We start from the raw sequence: 17,500 nt of genomic DNA, 5'->3' as shown, positions 1-17,500 counted from the left end.
GATAGATAGATAGATAAATAGATAGATTGATAAATAGATTATCCTCCCGAGGCACGAGTTTGTGTCTTCAATAGTTGCTGCTGGTTCAGTGTACCCTACAATAATATACTCAAAGCTATTATGAGCAATATATTTTTCCTAACCATTTTTCCCTTTCAAATACTATAAAACCGTTTCCGTACGATAGACCTTCTACGGTAGTTATACTGAAAACGTTCACCAATTTTAGAGATAACCCAACTGAAATAATCCAAAGATAACCTTGTTAGCTTTTGCCTTCTCTCTACTTTTGAAACGAATGTAATTTATGAGTCGGCGAGAGAACTTCTACGCCGTTGATCGACATGCTAAAAATAAAATACATGTGTTCCTTGAAATACACTATAGGAGCATTCCGTCGGTTACGACGATGAGGGTCCCAGCTGATCCGAATCAACGGAACAGCCTGCTCGTGAAATTAACGTGTAAGTGGCTGAGCATTCCACAAACACGTGTACTCTTATCGTAGTTCTCGGGGAGATTCAGCGTGACACAAAGTGTGACAAGGCTGGCCCATTGAAATACAGGTACAGAAATACAGAAACAGGAAGTAAGAGTGAGAGAAAGTTGTGGTGTACAGCAGGGTTCACCACCACCATCTGCAGGAGCCTTGTGAAGATTTAGGTGTTTTCGCTCAATAAACACTCACAAGGCCCGGTCTGGGAATCGAAACCGCGATCCTACGACCGCGAGCCCGCTACCCTAACTACTGGGCCATTGCGCCTCCACCCTTGCAATACACTGTACTATCATAAGAAAGGATACAGTAAACAGAATAATCTTAAAGACTGGATGAACGCCCTTAATCGTGAATCAGCCTCGAGGGACCTAAACAATAACTGCATCAATTTAAAATACAATGCTTTCTAAAGTAAAATGTTATATTGTATCATTTTGATATACAATAGAATGAATCGCGAGATGTAATGTTACGCTAGAACATTTCTATTCAAAATAAACTTCATACCAATGGAGATTGTACTATAATTTCACTGTTTGTATTTATTTAAAAAAGAATAAATTTTAAATGAATGGTGATTAAACAATCTGAATTGTTTCACATTCGTATTCAATGAAACGATGACAAATTAAATACTAGAGTGAAGAATTATTGTTGTATGCATAATAAGTCTTACAAAGTGAAAACGAAAAACTGTTAAAAACCCCGGCATATGTAAATATATTCATTCCAGTTGCTGAATATGCATTCGCCTGAGAAAGCACTCAGTGGAACTGACAGGAACACTATAATATAACCATTACGTACATAGCCTCCCCACCACACACTGAAATATATATTTTCTGTCTACCTCTTCAAATAAGAAAGAGTTTTGCAATTTACAAGATTAAAAGTCTAACTTATTCATTAGTGCAATGGTGGTCATGTTTTAACCCCGTTATTGAACATCATTGACTGGTATAAAAATTAACGGTATGCTATTACATTATTTCCTGGTATTCCATTTTACTCTTTACTCTTTACTCTTTTACTCTTTTACTTGTTTCAGTCATTTGACTGCGGCCATGCTGGAGCACCGCCTTTAGTCGAGCAAATCGACCCCGGGACTTATTCTTTGTAAGCCCAGTACTTATTCTATCGGTTCTTTTGCCGAACCGCTAAGTGACGGGGACGTAAACACACCAGCATCGGTTGTCAAGCAATGCTAGGGGGACAAACACAGACACACAAACATATACACACACACGCATATATATATACATATATACGACAGGCTTCTTTCAGTTTCCGTCTACCAAATCCACTCACAAGGCATTGGTCGGCCCGGGGCTATAGCAGAAGACACTTGCCCAAGATGCCACGCAGTGGGACTGAACCCGGAACCATGTGGTTGGTAAGCAAGCTACTTACCGCACAACCACTCCTGTTTATTTTATACTACTCATTCCCATCTATATAACTATCTATAGTGAATTTCTTGATCTTCCATGATCGAAATTGTTAAATAGGTCATATTATACTTTTCACCAGGTATCCTGTTATCTATTCTTCTCAGCGAGCTCAAACAAGGTATTTTGAAGTAAAATTTCCAACAGAGAAATCTACCTGAAATATGTTTCATCTCGGATAGATATGATTCTTCAGTTGCACATTTTACGTCTACGATATAATACAACTTTGAATAGAGTCAACATCATGAGCCAATGAGCGAGCCTATTTGCTGCTGTTTAATCTGCTAGAAATATGTCAAATAGATTTCCATCCAAAGGAAATGGAGTTATTAAAGCTGAAGTATATTTGAAATTAAATTTACTGTACCCTGTCTGACAAATCATATTTATAATATGTCTATATATAAAGTTCTGCAGGATCGGTGCTTACCGGTTTCCAAGAAATTAAAAAACCTGCTTCATTCTTGAACAATATATTTTAGTCAATTTGACATCGTATGTTCTTTACTTATATTTTTATACATATTTTCATGATTTACAGGAGTAAAAAGGCGAAACGTTTTCTTTGTTTCCAGTATAACTTGTGTGTCTATGATTTTATTAATATTAATATTGAATTTATTGACTTGATAAAGGTAAGACAAAAAATAATACTGGTTAAAAAGCCATAGGATTGGTCGATTATACATATATTTCCTGCATGCCTTCATTAACCTAAGATGAACGAAAACTTATTCGTAGCCTATGGATTTTCATACCATACGTAATCCGGCAATGAAGTAAAGTCTACTCAGTCGAGCGAGGCAGCCATTCATTCAGCGACTCATGCTCTTCCACTATAGGTGCATTGTGTTCATTGACAAGACACTTATCTCTCAACAGACCGATCCACCTAATTGTAAGAGGAGATGGAAAGCATTGTAAATTGATAAGTCTTTCGATGAAGCTACGTTTATGAGTTTCTGCAGCCATTAACGGATATCTATAATCCTGCATTGCCAACGAATGACACAAACAATCAACAAAAGAATATAAAATATATCTAATCTCTCAATTACATTGTCTCTATTATGGACTTGTACAAACTTTAGAATGGTCTCTTACACAGGAACATTGATTTTACATGATAATGTAGCATAAGAATTTTGGCATAATGTGCTGATGAAGCAAAGACTTAAAAAGAATGTATAGTTCAGGTTATGGCTGCAGATTTTCTAAGATATCAAAGTTTCCGTCATTAAAACCAAAGTATATTCAATGAACTTTATCTTCAGTTTAATAGCTCACTAAATTATCCTCAATTCATTTCACATTGTATTGCAGTTCAACGTGAATTATATGCTTATTTATTAATCATGGAATAAGCCAGGTACGGCGCGCGATATATAGTTAATTAAAGTCGATGTCGGCGCACTTCAAAGTTTGATTTACTGCAAGAAACACTTCATACATTTGTCGCATTTCCTCAACTAATTGAATCATTCAATGCATTTTACCGTTTTGAATCTACAAGAAAATTTTGCTTATGAGATTGCTTTTCAGCGTCACTGAACGGTGGCGAGTAGAAGGTAAGTTCGAAGTGAAATGGTGAAATGAGACCACCATTCAATTACGTTAAATATACACGCGCTGTCGTATACACATACCCGCTATATATATATATAATATATATATTATATATATATATTATATATATATATATATATATATATATATAAATAAATATATATATATATAAATAAATATATATATATATAATATATATATATATATATATATATATATATATATATATATATAATATATATATTATATATATATATATAGAGAGAGAGAGAGAGAGAGAGATAGATACATAGATAAATAGATAGAAATATATGAGTGTGTGCCTGTGTGTCTCTATATGTTTATGCATGCATATATATATATATATATATATATACCTACATATAAGTGGGATGACCACTAAGTGGACATCTATTATGCTAGAATTCGACCCCCTATGGTCTTACCACTAAGAAAGGAATGTTCTTAGTGTTCTAGAAAATTTAATATTCTAGAAAATTTAGCAAACGCCAGAATGTAAGCGAGCAAGATAAACGAAAAGATACAGTATAATGGATGTCCACTCAGTGGCCATCCCTCTTATATGTATGTAATATAATTTTTCTGATTCTTCAGATTTTTCTATATGCTAGAACACTAGTTTTAAATTAGTATAAATCAAATTAAAATTCAATTTTTCACCCTTATTATTTAAAATTTAAACTTGCATATATATATATATATATAGAAAATAGTAAAAAGTGAAAAGACTACAGAAGGCTTGTTTTAAAAGGTTAAAAAATATATATTTGAGTCAATATGTCTGAAGAATGTTATAAATTTTTTTCTTACAATGACATAGTTTAGAAGAAATGACCGGTTTCGCGTTCAGCTTTTCAAATTTTTTACGTCGTTATGTTTATGTTGAGAAGAGTTATCGTTATGTTTATGTTGAGAAGAGTTCTAGATAAGGGGAGGTAATAAGTGATTTCTTCCGGAGTAAGGGAGATAATCGCTTAAATTTTTTTTCCTTTCTTTTGGAGTGAATTTCTCTGTAAAAGTATGTTGGGATGGTTAAGTTTGGGCTTGTATTTTTCAATGAAGAATGTTTCCTTGTTTAGTCTAATTTAGACTTATTACCTCCCCTTATGTAGAACGCTTCTCAACATAAACATAACGATAACTCTTCTCAACATAAACATAACGACGTAAGAAATTTGAAAAGCTGAAAGCGAAACCGGTCATTTCTTCTAAATTATGTCATTGTCAGAAAAAAATTTATAACATTCTTCAGACATATTGACTCAAATATATATTTTTTAACCTTTTAAAACAAGCCTTCTGTAGTTTTTTCACTTTTTACTATTTTCTATATATTCAACCATGTACTTTCACAAACCAACTTTCTCATCTCTCTCTCTCTCTCTCTCTCTCTCTCTCTCTCTCTCTCTCTCTATATATATATATATATATATATATATATATATACAGACAAACACGGATATACTTACAGGAATGTGTCTCCGTGTATATACTTAAGCGGGAGTGTATGTACATACATATACATATATATGTATACACATACATATATGTATATTTACATATGTACGTATGTTTATGAAACCTGTTAATAGTACTTTTATTAGGGCGATTAAATGCAAATGTGATAAAGACTAAAAGGCATGCAGTTTGTAATTTCGCCTCTTTATGTTCTCGGCTCAACTTCTATTGCGCTGTTTTTGAATTATAAAATGATCGTTCAATACATATCGCTCGAGTGATATTGTCGATTGAAGCAATACATCCGATTCCTAAATTTCTTGACATGTGTCTATCACTATGATCATCATCATCATCATCATGATTATTATTATTATTATTATATGATTATTATTATTATTATTATTATTATTGTTATTATTATTATTATTATTATTATTATATTATATTATATTATTATTATTATTATTATTATTATTCAGTATTTATTTTATATAGCGTGCTTTCACTTCACTACCGAGCGCAGCTCTGTGTACCTTGGGTATGTGCTGTGATTTGTTGTGATGCTCTGATGGTTATTGTATGGAAAGTGTTCTGCGTAGGATGTGTGCAGTGCCTAGTAGTGCAATTTTCTGTATGTTATATGTGTTTGTAAGTCCTGGTGTTTTTGTTATGTATTTGTCTGAATATTTTTTTATCATGCCTAATGCACCTACTATGATAGGAATTGTTTCTGTTTTTATTATTATTATTATTATTACTTTTTTTTTCTTCTTTCAAATTTTCTTCCATTTCTTGCCGAGTGTCTTCCCGACTCCTAGGGCAAAGAAACTCATAGTGTATATTGGTAGGCCATTAATCCAAACTCAGTAGTTCGTTCATTTTTTTTTAATTTTTTAAATTTTTTTTTAAAGTTAAATTAAAATACATGAGCAGCAACAGTTCTCACATCGACAATGCTCTTCTCAATACGTGTGATGTACCAGTTAAGACAATCTTTTGCACTTCTTGCAGGGATGGTAAGCCAGGGATCATTCTCATATAATTTTCGGTTCCCTTCTTGATCATTCCTAGTGCTCCTACGATCACTGGTATGTAACCGCCTTGAGATGCCACATTTTCTCAATTTCAATGAGTAGGTCTTTATATTTTCTGAGCTTGTCAAACTCTTTCGCTGAGATATTATGATCACAGGGGATGCTCATGTCGATCAATAAGCAAACTTTATTGTTTTGGTCTTTCACAACAATATCTGGTTTATTGGCCTTGATGGTTCGGTCTGTATGTACTGGAAAGTCCCACAGAATGGTTACATTTTCTCCTTCAGTTACAGCCTCAGGGTGGTGATTATACCACTTGTCGGCAGTTTTGATATTGTAATGCCGACTTATTAGCCAGTGGAGATATTGGCCAACTCTGTCATGTCTTAATTTATACTCCACTGGTGCTAAGACTTTACATCCAGAGATTAGGTGGTCCACTGTTTCAATCATGTCGTTGCAGAATCGGCATTTTGGGTCGTCTGCTCATTTTTCATCACATTGGCCTGGTAGTTCCGGGTTAATAGGCTTTGGTCTTGAGCAGCCAGGATGAAACCTTCGCTCTCTGCTTTTAGCCCTGAGCTCCGCAGCCACTGATGGGTTTGCTTCTGGTCAACATCAGCTTGTTTGCTGCGGGTCACATATTTGCCGTGCAGAGGTTTCTCCTCCCACCTATCAGCCAATTGCTCGAGCGCTTTTTTCATTGCCATCATTTTCACCTTCTTTGCAACAATAGTTGCCGTACTTCCCTCGGGTTGTTCAGTTTGGGTATCCTGCACGAGATCAATAGCAAATTTTTTGCTTTCCTTGATGATAGAATGAAGCTTCTTTCGTCTCTCGTGATTTTCCACGAGCTTTAGCATCCAGTCATTCGATATTTCGAGATATTTGGCCAGTCCAATTGTGGTTGTTTTGTAAGCTAGTTCAAATTGGATCAGGCCTCGACCTCCTTGGGCCCTGGGAAGGTAAAGGCGATCTACGTCTGCCTTTGGGTGGTGCATCCTATTACAACTCAGGAACTTGCGTATTTTTCTATCTATATTCTTTACTTCACTCATATTCCAGTTCAACACATTGTAGCTATAAGTAACAACTGGAACTGCTAAGGAATTTATAGACAACACCTTGTTACGTGCATTTAGTTCAGATTTCAGGACTGCACGAACTCTCCTATAACATTCCTTCCTGATTTTCTCTTTCATGCTTGCATGCTGAATACCAGAGCCTTCATTTATCCCTAAATATTTGTATGTCTGTTCTTGCTCAAGCTCTCTTATGACTGTGTCAACATCTAACACGACTGAATTTGTGGTCTTCACTTTCCCTTTCTGGAAAGTGGCCTTGGCACACTTCTCAAGTCCAAACTCCATCCCGATGTCATCGCTGAATGCTTTCACGGTGCGCAATAGGCCTTCAAGTTCATTATTGTCTTTACCATAAAGTTTTAAGTCATCCATATAAAATAGATGGCTTATTTTTTTATTGGCAATTTTATACCCATACCCTGTTCTGTTTAATTCACTTGTAAGGGGTATTAGGGCTATGCAGAATATTAAAGGTGAAAGTGAGTCACCTTGAAAAATTCCACAGTTGATGTTTATATTTTCTGAGGCAAGTACTCCATTAGAGTGGTATAATTGGAGATTCGTATTCCACAACGACATATTGTGCTTCAGGAAGTTTGAAATCACAGGGGAAATTTTGAAGATGTCCAGCGATCTCAAGATCCATGGATGCGGTATACTGTCGAAGGCCTTTTTATAGTCAATCCATGCGGTGCTGAGATTTCTGCGCTTGTTGTGACAGTTCTCAAGGATCATACGATTGATTAGCAGTTGATCTTTGCATCCGTAAGAGCCTCGGCGGCACCCTTTTTGTTCAATGGGAAAATATCGTTCTTCTCCATGATAGATGTTAGGATTTTATACGTGGTGGATAGACAGGTTATAGGCCGATAGTTTTTTGGAAGGTTGGTTTCGTTATTCTTTGGGAGTAGGTAAGTAATGCCACTTGCTAACCATTCAGGTGTTTTCTTTGGGTCTCTCAAAATTCCATTGAGCAGCTGAACTAGCTTACCGTGTGCGCACGGGAGCGATGCGAGCCAGAAATTCGGCACCCTATCTTTACCGGGGGATTTCCAATTATGGGCCTTCGTGAGTGCCTTTCTTAGGTCTGCTATTGTGATGTCTTCCCATGCTTGTTGTTGTAAATTTTGGTAGGATCCTTCAGTTTGTATAATCCAGTCTGCATTTATGTTGTACGTCTTCTTGTCACTCCAAATCCTTTCCCAAAAGTTTTGAACTTCTTCCATGGGAGGGGGGTCTTTAACGGTTACTTTCTCCTTCCCTATTTCTCTGTAGAATTTTTTGGCATTGGATGTGAACAGCTTATTTTGCTTGTAAAACTTGTTTCTCTTCTCAAATCTTCGTATTCTTTGGGCTTTTGCTTGGACTTTTTGTTTCAGCGTTTCTTTTATTGATATCAGTTCTTCTCTTGGTGAGGATCCAAATTTTCTCTTCATCTTTCTTCCTGTTCTGGATCTTACATCATTTCCACATATTAGTTCATTTAATATTGATATTTCCCCTCTCATAAATTCAATCTCTTTTTCAATTTTACTTCTCCAGGTTTGATTTCTTCCCAGGTTTTGTTTTTTTTTTGTTTTTTCGGGGGCATACAGCTGGTTTCAATTGCCCTAGCAGAAGCGTAAATAATTTCATTTAACTCAGTAAAATCAGGTTTTAATTCTCGTATTATTTCATTTGTTACATAGTTGCCAATTTGGATTTGTTTTTTATTTTGGTTTGTATTTGTATTATTATTATTATTATTATTATTATTATTATTATTATTATTATTATTATTATTATTTTTATCATTATTATTATTATTATTGTTATTATTATTATTATTATTATTATTATTATTATTATTATTATTATCATCATCATTATTATTATTATTATTATTATTATTATTATTATTATTATTATCATTATTATTGCTAGAAGTAGTAGTATATAGGTATTTGCTCTGAACACCATGGGATTCAGTGTCTCTGTATATTCTGCACCATTTCTGTTATTTTCGCCATAAAAATGGGACCCGTTCATATTTCTTATTATGATTTTTCTTTTAGCTCGCTTTTCATTCGTTATTATTCTTTTTGGGACGATCCATGAAATACGCGGTTCTCTTGATTATAAAATAAGAGTTGCTAAATGATCGGCTGTGTTGAACTTATACTAAAAACTCAAATAAAGGAAAAAAACAAAGCTTCTGGTTAGATGCAAACATCAAATACGTGAATTCATTAGGAAATGTTTTCGCAAATGAGGAAGTAGTTCAAATATCTTGGACAAGAAGGTTCCAAAGGGCATTGTAAGGGGTCCGCAAATGGATTACCTCTGGATAAGTGTTACCCATTTCGTATCCTTCGTTTCTTCTCATCCTCCTAACATGGCCATTCTAAGAATGGTTGGAATATGTGGCCCGGGATTAACATTGAAACATAGACACATGATCAACCACGTATTTTACAACGTCTAGTTGTCATAATCAACAACACTAATAGAATATCCGTCATATACTTGCTCGCCTTCCTTCGGTGATGCCTCGATATGAACTGTGTGACCCGATTTCATTAGACAGCTAAATACATCCCTTAGAACATCTCATTCATTAATACAGGCGGCTGTAGGTGGATGAATGTAATGGCATCTTGGACGCACACAAAGATTGTATGGATGAAGCCGATAGGAGAAGGTTGAACATTTTGCAAGCCAACTCAGTCTGTTCCAACGTTTGACAAATATTGCTTGAATTTCTATAAGACTAATACACAATGACAAGATTACTGGAAGGTGAATGCATATTTCTTGATACTGTAAACTTCGAGGAACTGGAGTAACTCATTAAATAGAAATTGAGAAATTCCATCACCAACAGTTTTGTGTCATGTGCATCCTAGCCAAATTACGGTTTTCTTGGCCAATCATCACTCTGTTCATGGTTTATAGGTAATTGCCATATCAGATATTTTCTTACTATTGATTTAACATGACGTTATTTAGCCTCCTTTTCAGCTTAGAATTCCGCATCTTTATAATTTCCTTATTTGTTTCACTTTCTCGTCTTAACTATCTCATATTTCAGTCACTGTTTAGTATTTATTGACTTCCTTTAACACAAACAAGAGATTTTTGTTCGTGGTTCATTGCAGTTACTATTAAATTTATATTTTTCTGCTCCAGATATTTGTGTAGTCCTACTGTGTTTTCTAATTGTCCACAGTAAATAGAGATTTTATATATTAGTTTTTAAAGGGAGTGTTTTAAATGTGGTCATTATTTTCCTAGTTTTTTCACGGGTCCTAGTTAAGGAGTTGGACTAACGCCTTCAGGGCAATGCATCATTATGGTTGTATTGCATTGACTGAAACAAATAAGAGATAAAAGTTATATATAATTTTATACAAATATTTATAAGATACCCATTATAACATATGGCCTTTCCATATCGTGTAAATCTACAAGCCATAATATTCACTCAATACAAATATATATTTGTGTAAATTGATATTTGCTCGATAATAGCATTCACATCACTGAGTACAGCTTACGTAGCTTCTATTTGTCGTTTACAGTCTGCTAGTATCCATTTTCTCCAGTTAATAATAGTATTTGATTTGTTGCAAAATAGACAAATGTATACGAAGAATTATGTTTCTCTCAAATGTTATGTGGCAATATATAATTCATTTCCTATGTAATACAAATTCAGTTAATTGGTAGGAAATCTGCGATTTTATCTACTTACAAACCTATCAAACTTTTATTAACTTTTAACAGACACTATATCTATCTATCTATCTATCTATCTATCTATCTATCTATCTACATATATATATATATATATATATATATATTATATATATATATATATATATATATTATATATATATATATATATATATATATATATATATGTATATATATATATACGTTTGTATGTCTAAATAAATGTACTTATTTTTACATATAACTATGTATAAATACATTGAAACATTAACCGAAGAACGCATTTCAGCAGAGCTCTATTTATATTTTATTTTTACACCGTTATTTTCATGTTTCGGTTAAATTACCGTTACAGGAGTGTCTGATATAAACAACAAATGCAAAGCTTTAGGTTGTTAACCATTTCCCTGTATATGTATATATTATATGCCCACGATGGAAAGGGGCGATGAAAAGTTCATGGCTTTGGGTAAAAGCAAATGCAGGAGAATCAGTTCAATATCATTTTATTCAACATATTCTCCTTATGAAAACTCGAGGGGAATTCGCAAAACTTCAAATAAGCTGAAAGTCTGCACCAATATAGCGATGGAAGAATGAGATTGGACCCTGTATCAGCTAATCTGCCCTAGTGTTCGGTTATGCATGAAGGTGGATGGTTTAAGGAAATATCAATAGCATCAATGCTTTACACAATGTGCACTTGAGAAATATTTACCACATCTTCATGTCCAACAAAGCGCCAAATGAAAGCTATCCCAGAAAACAACTTGCAATAAAAGTCCTTGAAATAAAAGTTGGTAACTCAGCTGGCTAGGCTATGCCTTTAGTGTATACCACAGGCATGTGGCCCCTATAGGAAGTCCTGACAGCCAATGAATACGTGGCATGGAAGTGTTGACGTCAAAAAGTTGAAGAGTTGAACGGAAAAACATGCACAAGTTGAGAAGCGGGCTGAGAATCGTGTACACTCCCACTCACGCATAAACATATCTGCGAACTCACACTCACTTGTAAACATACAGACAAGTGCTTGTGTGTATGTGTGTGAGTGTACATGCTCGTTGCATAGCCGTCTGGTTATGGTGTTGGATAAATAATTGTAAGTTCGTGACTGATTTCCAAATCGAGCAGGACATTTAGCTCTTGAACAAACACTGCGCTTCAGGTTGCTCTAACACACTCAGTTAAAATTAGTGGTGGCACTATGTAAGGGATGACGGGTTAACCCAACGACGGGCTGGCTTCCAGTTCAAGGGTGTCTTACAAGTCAAGGCAGGGTATCATCGAAATTTTATTTTGCAAATGTAAAAAAAAAATCATAATAATATAGATTACTGCATTTTTTATATCTTTCAAAAATTTCAATTGTGTTTAGTTGAACTAATAACATCTGTTGTTGGTTTTTACATATTAAACACCGAAAAGGCACTTTTGTCTGTAGAAAAAAACCCCAATTCATCGAACTTTCAACTCAGATTGTTACTTTGTAAACCTTTCCTTATGAACACAGAACGCTGTCGTGAGATGTTTTCAGTCAGTCATATTATTAGTAATATTATTATTCTTATCGGGAAAGGTTGGAATCTAAAACCGTAGAACAACGCTTTACTTATGTTTTCTTAAAATCTAAGTCCAAATCCCACCAGAGCCGACTTTCGGTTAGTCGATAAAGGAAGGAGTAACAATACACTAGGATCTGCTGAATCAACAATGCCAACCCATATTTTCTTCTATCCTTGCGTCAATATTAAAATTATCTTTAACTAATGCTGCAAATATATGGACACTTCCCGTATTAAACAAATGCATTCGGATGAGTGCTACCTAGGTTGCTATATTCACAGAGTTTTGGTGCTTGTTCAGTACCACATAAAACAGTAAAATGTAAGTTATATTGAAACATATTTCGTAGGAATTATCCGACACATCGACTGATTATTAACTATTAATATTAAAGTTCTGACTATGGATGGCAGAATATTTAGCACGCAGGTCAAAATGTTTAGCAACATTTAATCTGTCTTTACATTTGGAGTTCAGATTCCGCCGAGATCGACTTTGCCTTTCATCAATCCGTGTCGATAAAATAGGTACCAGTAGAGCACTTTAGTCGATGTAATCGACTTACTTTTCTCATGAAATGTCTGGGCTTCTGCCAAAGATTGAAATCAATATTAGAGTTCTTACTTCAGCTTGTTCTTTTATATATATATATTATATATATATATATATAATATATATATATATATCAGTTCCTTCAATGGACTATATTAATACTTTCTATTGTCACTGATTAAAACTTTATTATATATCAATTGCTGCGTCTAGCTAATACATCTAAGGTAAAACGTATATTCTTTTATTTTACTCATAATCTGAATGTAGCACCAATAAACCTGAAATGTTGTATATATATATATATATATAATATATATAGTATATATATATATATATATTTGTGTGTGTGTTAGGTATTGAATAACCAACGGAAAATGGTTTTTGCTATATAAAGATGAATAGTATTAGATAAATATATATATATTATTATACTATATTATGTTATATTATATTATTTATATATATATAGAGAGAGCTAATAGCATATTTAATAAATCTATTGTTTCTATCTCAATATTACGCAAAATTACATATTTGTTTTAACTATTGCAATATATTAAGAGTACTAAAAAGAGTACAATTTCTTCACAGTGAAATAGTTTCAGAAATCCACATTATGTTTCTTAGACGTTAATATGATATCGGTATTAGAAATGTAGGATATTATATTATACGTTAAGGTATTTCATAGTAAACTTATAAAATACTGTATCATCATATGCTGTACTATAGCATATAATGCAGAAATGCATTATAAACTAAATATTACATGTTATTATTTTAGTGCTATAAGTAGGGTACAGTGAGATGCCATCTATATCAGTATTCGATAATTCAATAATAATTGATAATATCGTAACGTTTTATACCAATAACTTGTATATTATACGTTTGTATATATTATAAATACAATAATATATAATCACATGCACATTAAAAAATATATATAAATATATGTTTTATGAGCATATAGAGTATATAATGTCCATATGTATACCCTGTATAATATATTCATATATTCAACGCTATCCATCCAAATTCCATTTTATCTATTACGATATATTAAAATATATAACATGACAGATGTAGAATATTTCTAGAAGGTGCGCATCTGAAATTTTAGAAGAACCTGGAACTGGCAACAATAGAGGCTGCAGCAATACGCATAACAACAATAGCATTATAAAGGATAACCTATGACAGTATCGGATGCTACATCTAATTAATTCTTTATTTGTTGATATTCCGTTTATTCATTTCCTCTGGGTTTCCAATATCTCAATTCGTCACGAATATTGTACTTTTGATCCAAACCTAGACTGTTTGATCTTCGAATCAAAACAGATGGAAGATTGATTTTTAATGTCTATTAGTTGTTAAGATAAGAAAACTTCTAAGGTTCTTTTAAAGATAATTGGCATGAAGTCTTTACTAAAATAAAACAAGCGTAATAATCATACATAAAAATATCTTTGTGTCGTTATATAAGGGAACAACAAACATGTAAAGTTTTGATATATGCTTATAATCATCTAATATCTTATATAAACTGAAGAATAATATGATTTCATTATTAACACACAAAAAAAAAAACAATAAAAAAGGTTAAACAAAATCTGTATATAACACTATAATTTCTTTTTGTGTTCACCCTGAGTTATTTATTTAGCATAGTGTTAGAATCATGTCTGCAATGAATACGTTTCTCAAACTTTAGATAAAAAAAAATTAAATGTTATCATGATTCTGAATTGAAGGCGATGTTTAACAGATGCTCAAAGCCATCATGCATTGATCATTGCCGAAGGAATGTAAGTGATTAGAAAACAAAATGCCAAACTACAAGAAAACTAGTTGAAATAAAGTATACTAGAAATCAATGGATATTTTGTAAGGCATGGATTTATCTAACTAAATTTGTTGTCTTCTTTTGCTTTTCAAGTGCACTACCGTGACAAGAACGTGTATATTTATGAAATGACTGTTTGGTATCATGGTGATAAATTGGGGAGAGTTTAGAGCCTTTGACAGAATACCTTACAATATTTGTTCCGACTCTGTGCTTTCATTTTACATCTCGCCAAAATCAACTTTACCCTTTAGAATTTCCGGGTCAATAAAAAACGTACCCACGCAGGGCAGTGAATTTGTGAATATATTGGAGGCCTTGTGGCACGTCTATTAGCTCTCTGCGTGCTGAGGACAACACGTGCGATAGCACTAGTATCAACCTGATTGGCCTTTAAAAAGCCTTTCTCTTGAAAATCACCGGCGGCGTAGAGGGTAAATGTACATGCATGGATAATACTCTATATAAAATTTGTTAATGCTTTATATATAATACGATCAAGCCAGCGAATATAGCTGCATGTACAATGCTTAATATGATTGGAGTAGTAACGTTTAGATGTATATCAGTATACGTTGTATTTATATTTTAATTATGTACGATTGAGCAAATGAATTTAATATGTGTAAAATTTCATGCGATTAATAACAATACAATTAATACAGCTGCCAAATGACATTTGTAATAATTACAAAATAGCAAAATACTAGTAATTATGTATCTTCTATGGTAAAACTATTTGAATTATTGTTTATTTTAGAAAATTACTGATATATTGTCCAAAATTTCTATTTAGGTTTATCTTGACATAACTAAAACACAGTTAGATACATGCATGCCCTCATGCACATATAAATAAGTACACGCGTACACACACAGACACGCATACATCTTATTTTAACTGTAGGCGCCTTTTCTAGTATTGTCATATTCGCTGTAAATCTATATATAATTGGCAACTTACTTGAATACCAGATATTCTATTTACTTGTATTCAAACAATTTTTAAAGTATATTAGCTACCGCAATTATATCGGGTTTGAGAATCCTGATAAACAGAATTTAGAAGCTGTAGGAATTTCTAATAGAATCACGGTTTAAGTTTGGCTTAAACTGTAGACATGTTTATACGAACATGTTTGTTATCAAATACCGTCTTTCAAATTCACAAAATTAAAGTTTTTCCCCATCTTTCATGTCCAAATTTTTTCAATCTTGTTTTCAGTTTTTATAATTTCATTTTGTTTCCATTGAAATTTTTGTTAGTTCATGCATATTTAGTTTGAACAGCTTTATCATTAGTGTATTCAAAAATATGTTCCTAACACGCAAGGCTGTAATTCTTTATCATACAGCTACGCCTATTCTGAACTTTAAATGTTTAACCCTTAGTATAATATTTAGCATTTACTAAATTTTCTCTTACAAATATTTCTTGGTTGTTGTTTAATTGCCATACGTTGCTAAAGAGTTGATCCCAAGCAGCTTAGAAATATGAAACCACTTCTTAATTACGACTAATACAGATCACAGAAGTAAATCTGCGACGAGAAAATGAATGGGCTAATACCGGAAGCGTACTGTGAATAAAGTCTAACATAATGTATGAGTAGATGTTACAAATCAGAACTTTGAAATATCGTAGGACCAAGATCAATATATATATATATATATATATATATATATATATATATATGCATACACAAACGAAAGAAAGAGAGAAAGGAACAGAGAGAAATAAAATTGGAGGTAAGAAAATTGAGGTTTAAATAGTAAAAAAATGTGTCTCACTAACCAAGAACTGATGTGGTGGCGGAGTTTCCTGGAATCTTTCGATTGATGTCGTTTAGAAGTACGGCATATGCTAGCAAAGTGGTCGTTGCTAGCATAAGTTTTTCGCCTGACATGACTGGAACAACATGAGCGGCTAGATTAAGCAATGCTAGAAGTACGAACGGGATGTAGGTAGACACTATGTGGAATGTACGCCGTCTCTTTAGTTTTATCGAGAAAACAGCATTACTGTAGGTTTTCTCACTTTCTCTCGATTGATGGTTGACTTTTAAATTGCCTGTCATAGTGCTTTCAATTTCCCATTCATTGTTTTCAACGTAATGGTCAAATTCTGGAAAACAAGAAGAAAATTCTGCACTGAAGTGACATTGTTATCTCTGAATGAAGACGAGTTATAACAATATGAACCATGACAATAACAACACATATCATTTAGAAAACAACCATACCCATCATTACCATTATTATTCTTGTTCTTATTGATAAGAAAACAACGATAGTTATGATTTATAATATTAGTATAATATCACTCTCAATCTGTTACTTTGTATTTGCCTGAAAGGAGGAACGACAAAGATATCATCTGACATGAAAACATACAGGGTATGACTTAGGAGTAAGTCATACTTATATAACAACAATATAACAACCAACACAACAAGAATAATAATGGTACTTATTTTATCAAACTCGTGAAGCTGAAATGCAACGTCGGCCTCAGAGGAATTTGAACAAACGTGATAAGCCACAGTAACTGCCACGAAGCATTTTGTCCAACGCGCTAACGATTCCGACAGATCTTAGCAGTTCAAATACTTTTAATTGTAATGATAATAATTGCTTCAAGTTTAGCGCAACAGCAGCAACTTTAAGGAAGGGGCTTTGTTGATTTCATCGACTTC

The 17,500-nt window shown here is 33.3% G+C and overlaps 1 protein-coding gene across 5 annotated transcripts in view; it reads right to left on the bottom strand.

Moving 5' to 3' along the window:
• LOC115213083 (neuronal acetylcholine receptor subunit alpha-6) overlaps window positions 1-17,500 on the bottom strand; it is a 357,620-nt gene that overhangs the window by 80,766 nt on the left and 259,354 nt on the right. For all 5 annotated transcript variants that reach the window (XM_029782002.2, XM_036504309.1, XM_036504310.1 and 2 more), the window contains one exon: window positions 16,600-16,929. In XM_029782002.2, the coding sequence (XP_029637862.2) occupies window positions 16,600-16,929 (330 nt within the window). The remainder of the gene's footprint in view (window positions 1-16,599; window positions 16,930-17,500) is intronic.

Source organism: Octopus sinensis, linkage group LG6 (genome assembly GCF_006345805.1).
Source record: "Octopus sinensis linkage group LG6, ASM634580v1, whole genome shotgun sequence".
NCBI lineage: Eukaryota > Metazoa > Mollusca > Cephalopoda > Octopoda > Octopodidae > Octopus > Octopus sinensis.
The sequence above is the reverse complement of the archived record's forward strand: the minus strand, read 5'-3'. Positions and strand labels throughout refer to the sequence as shown.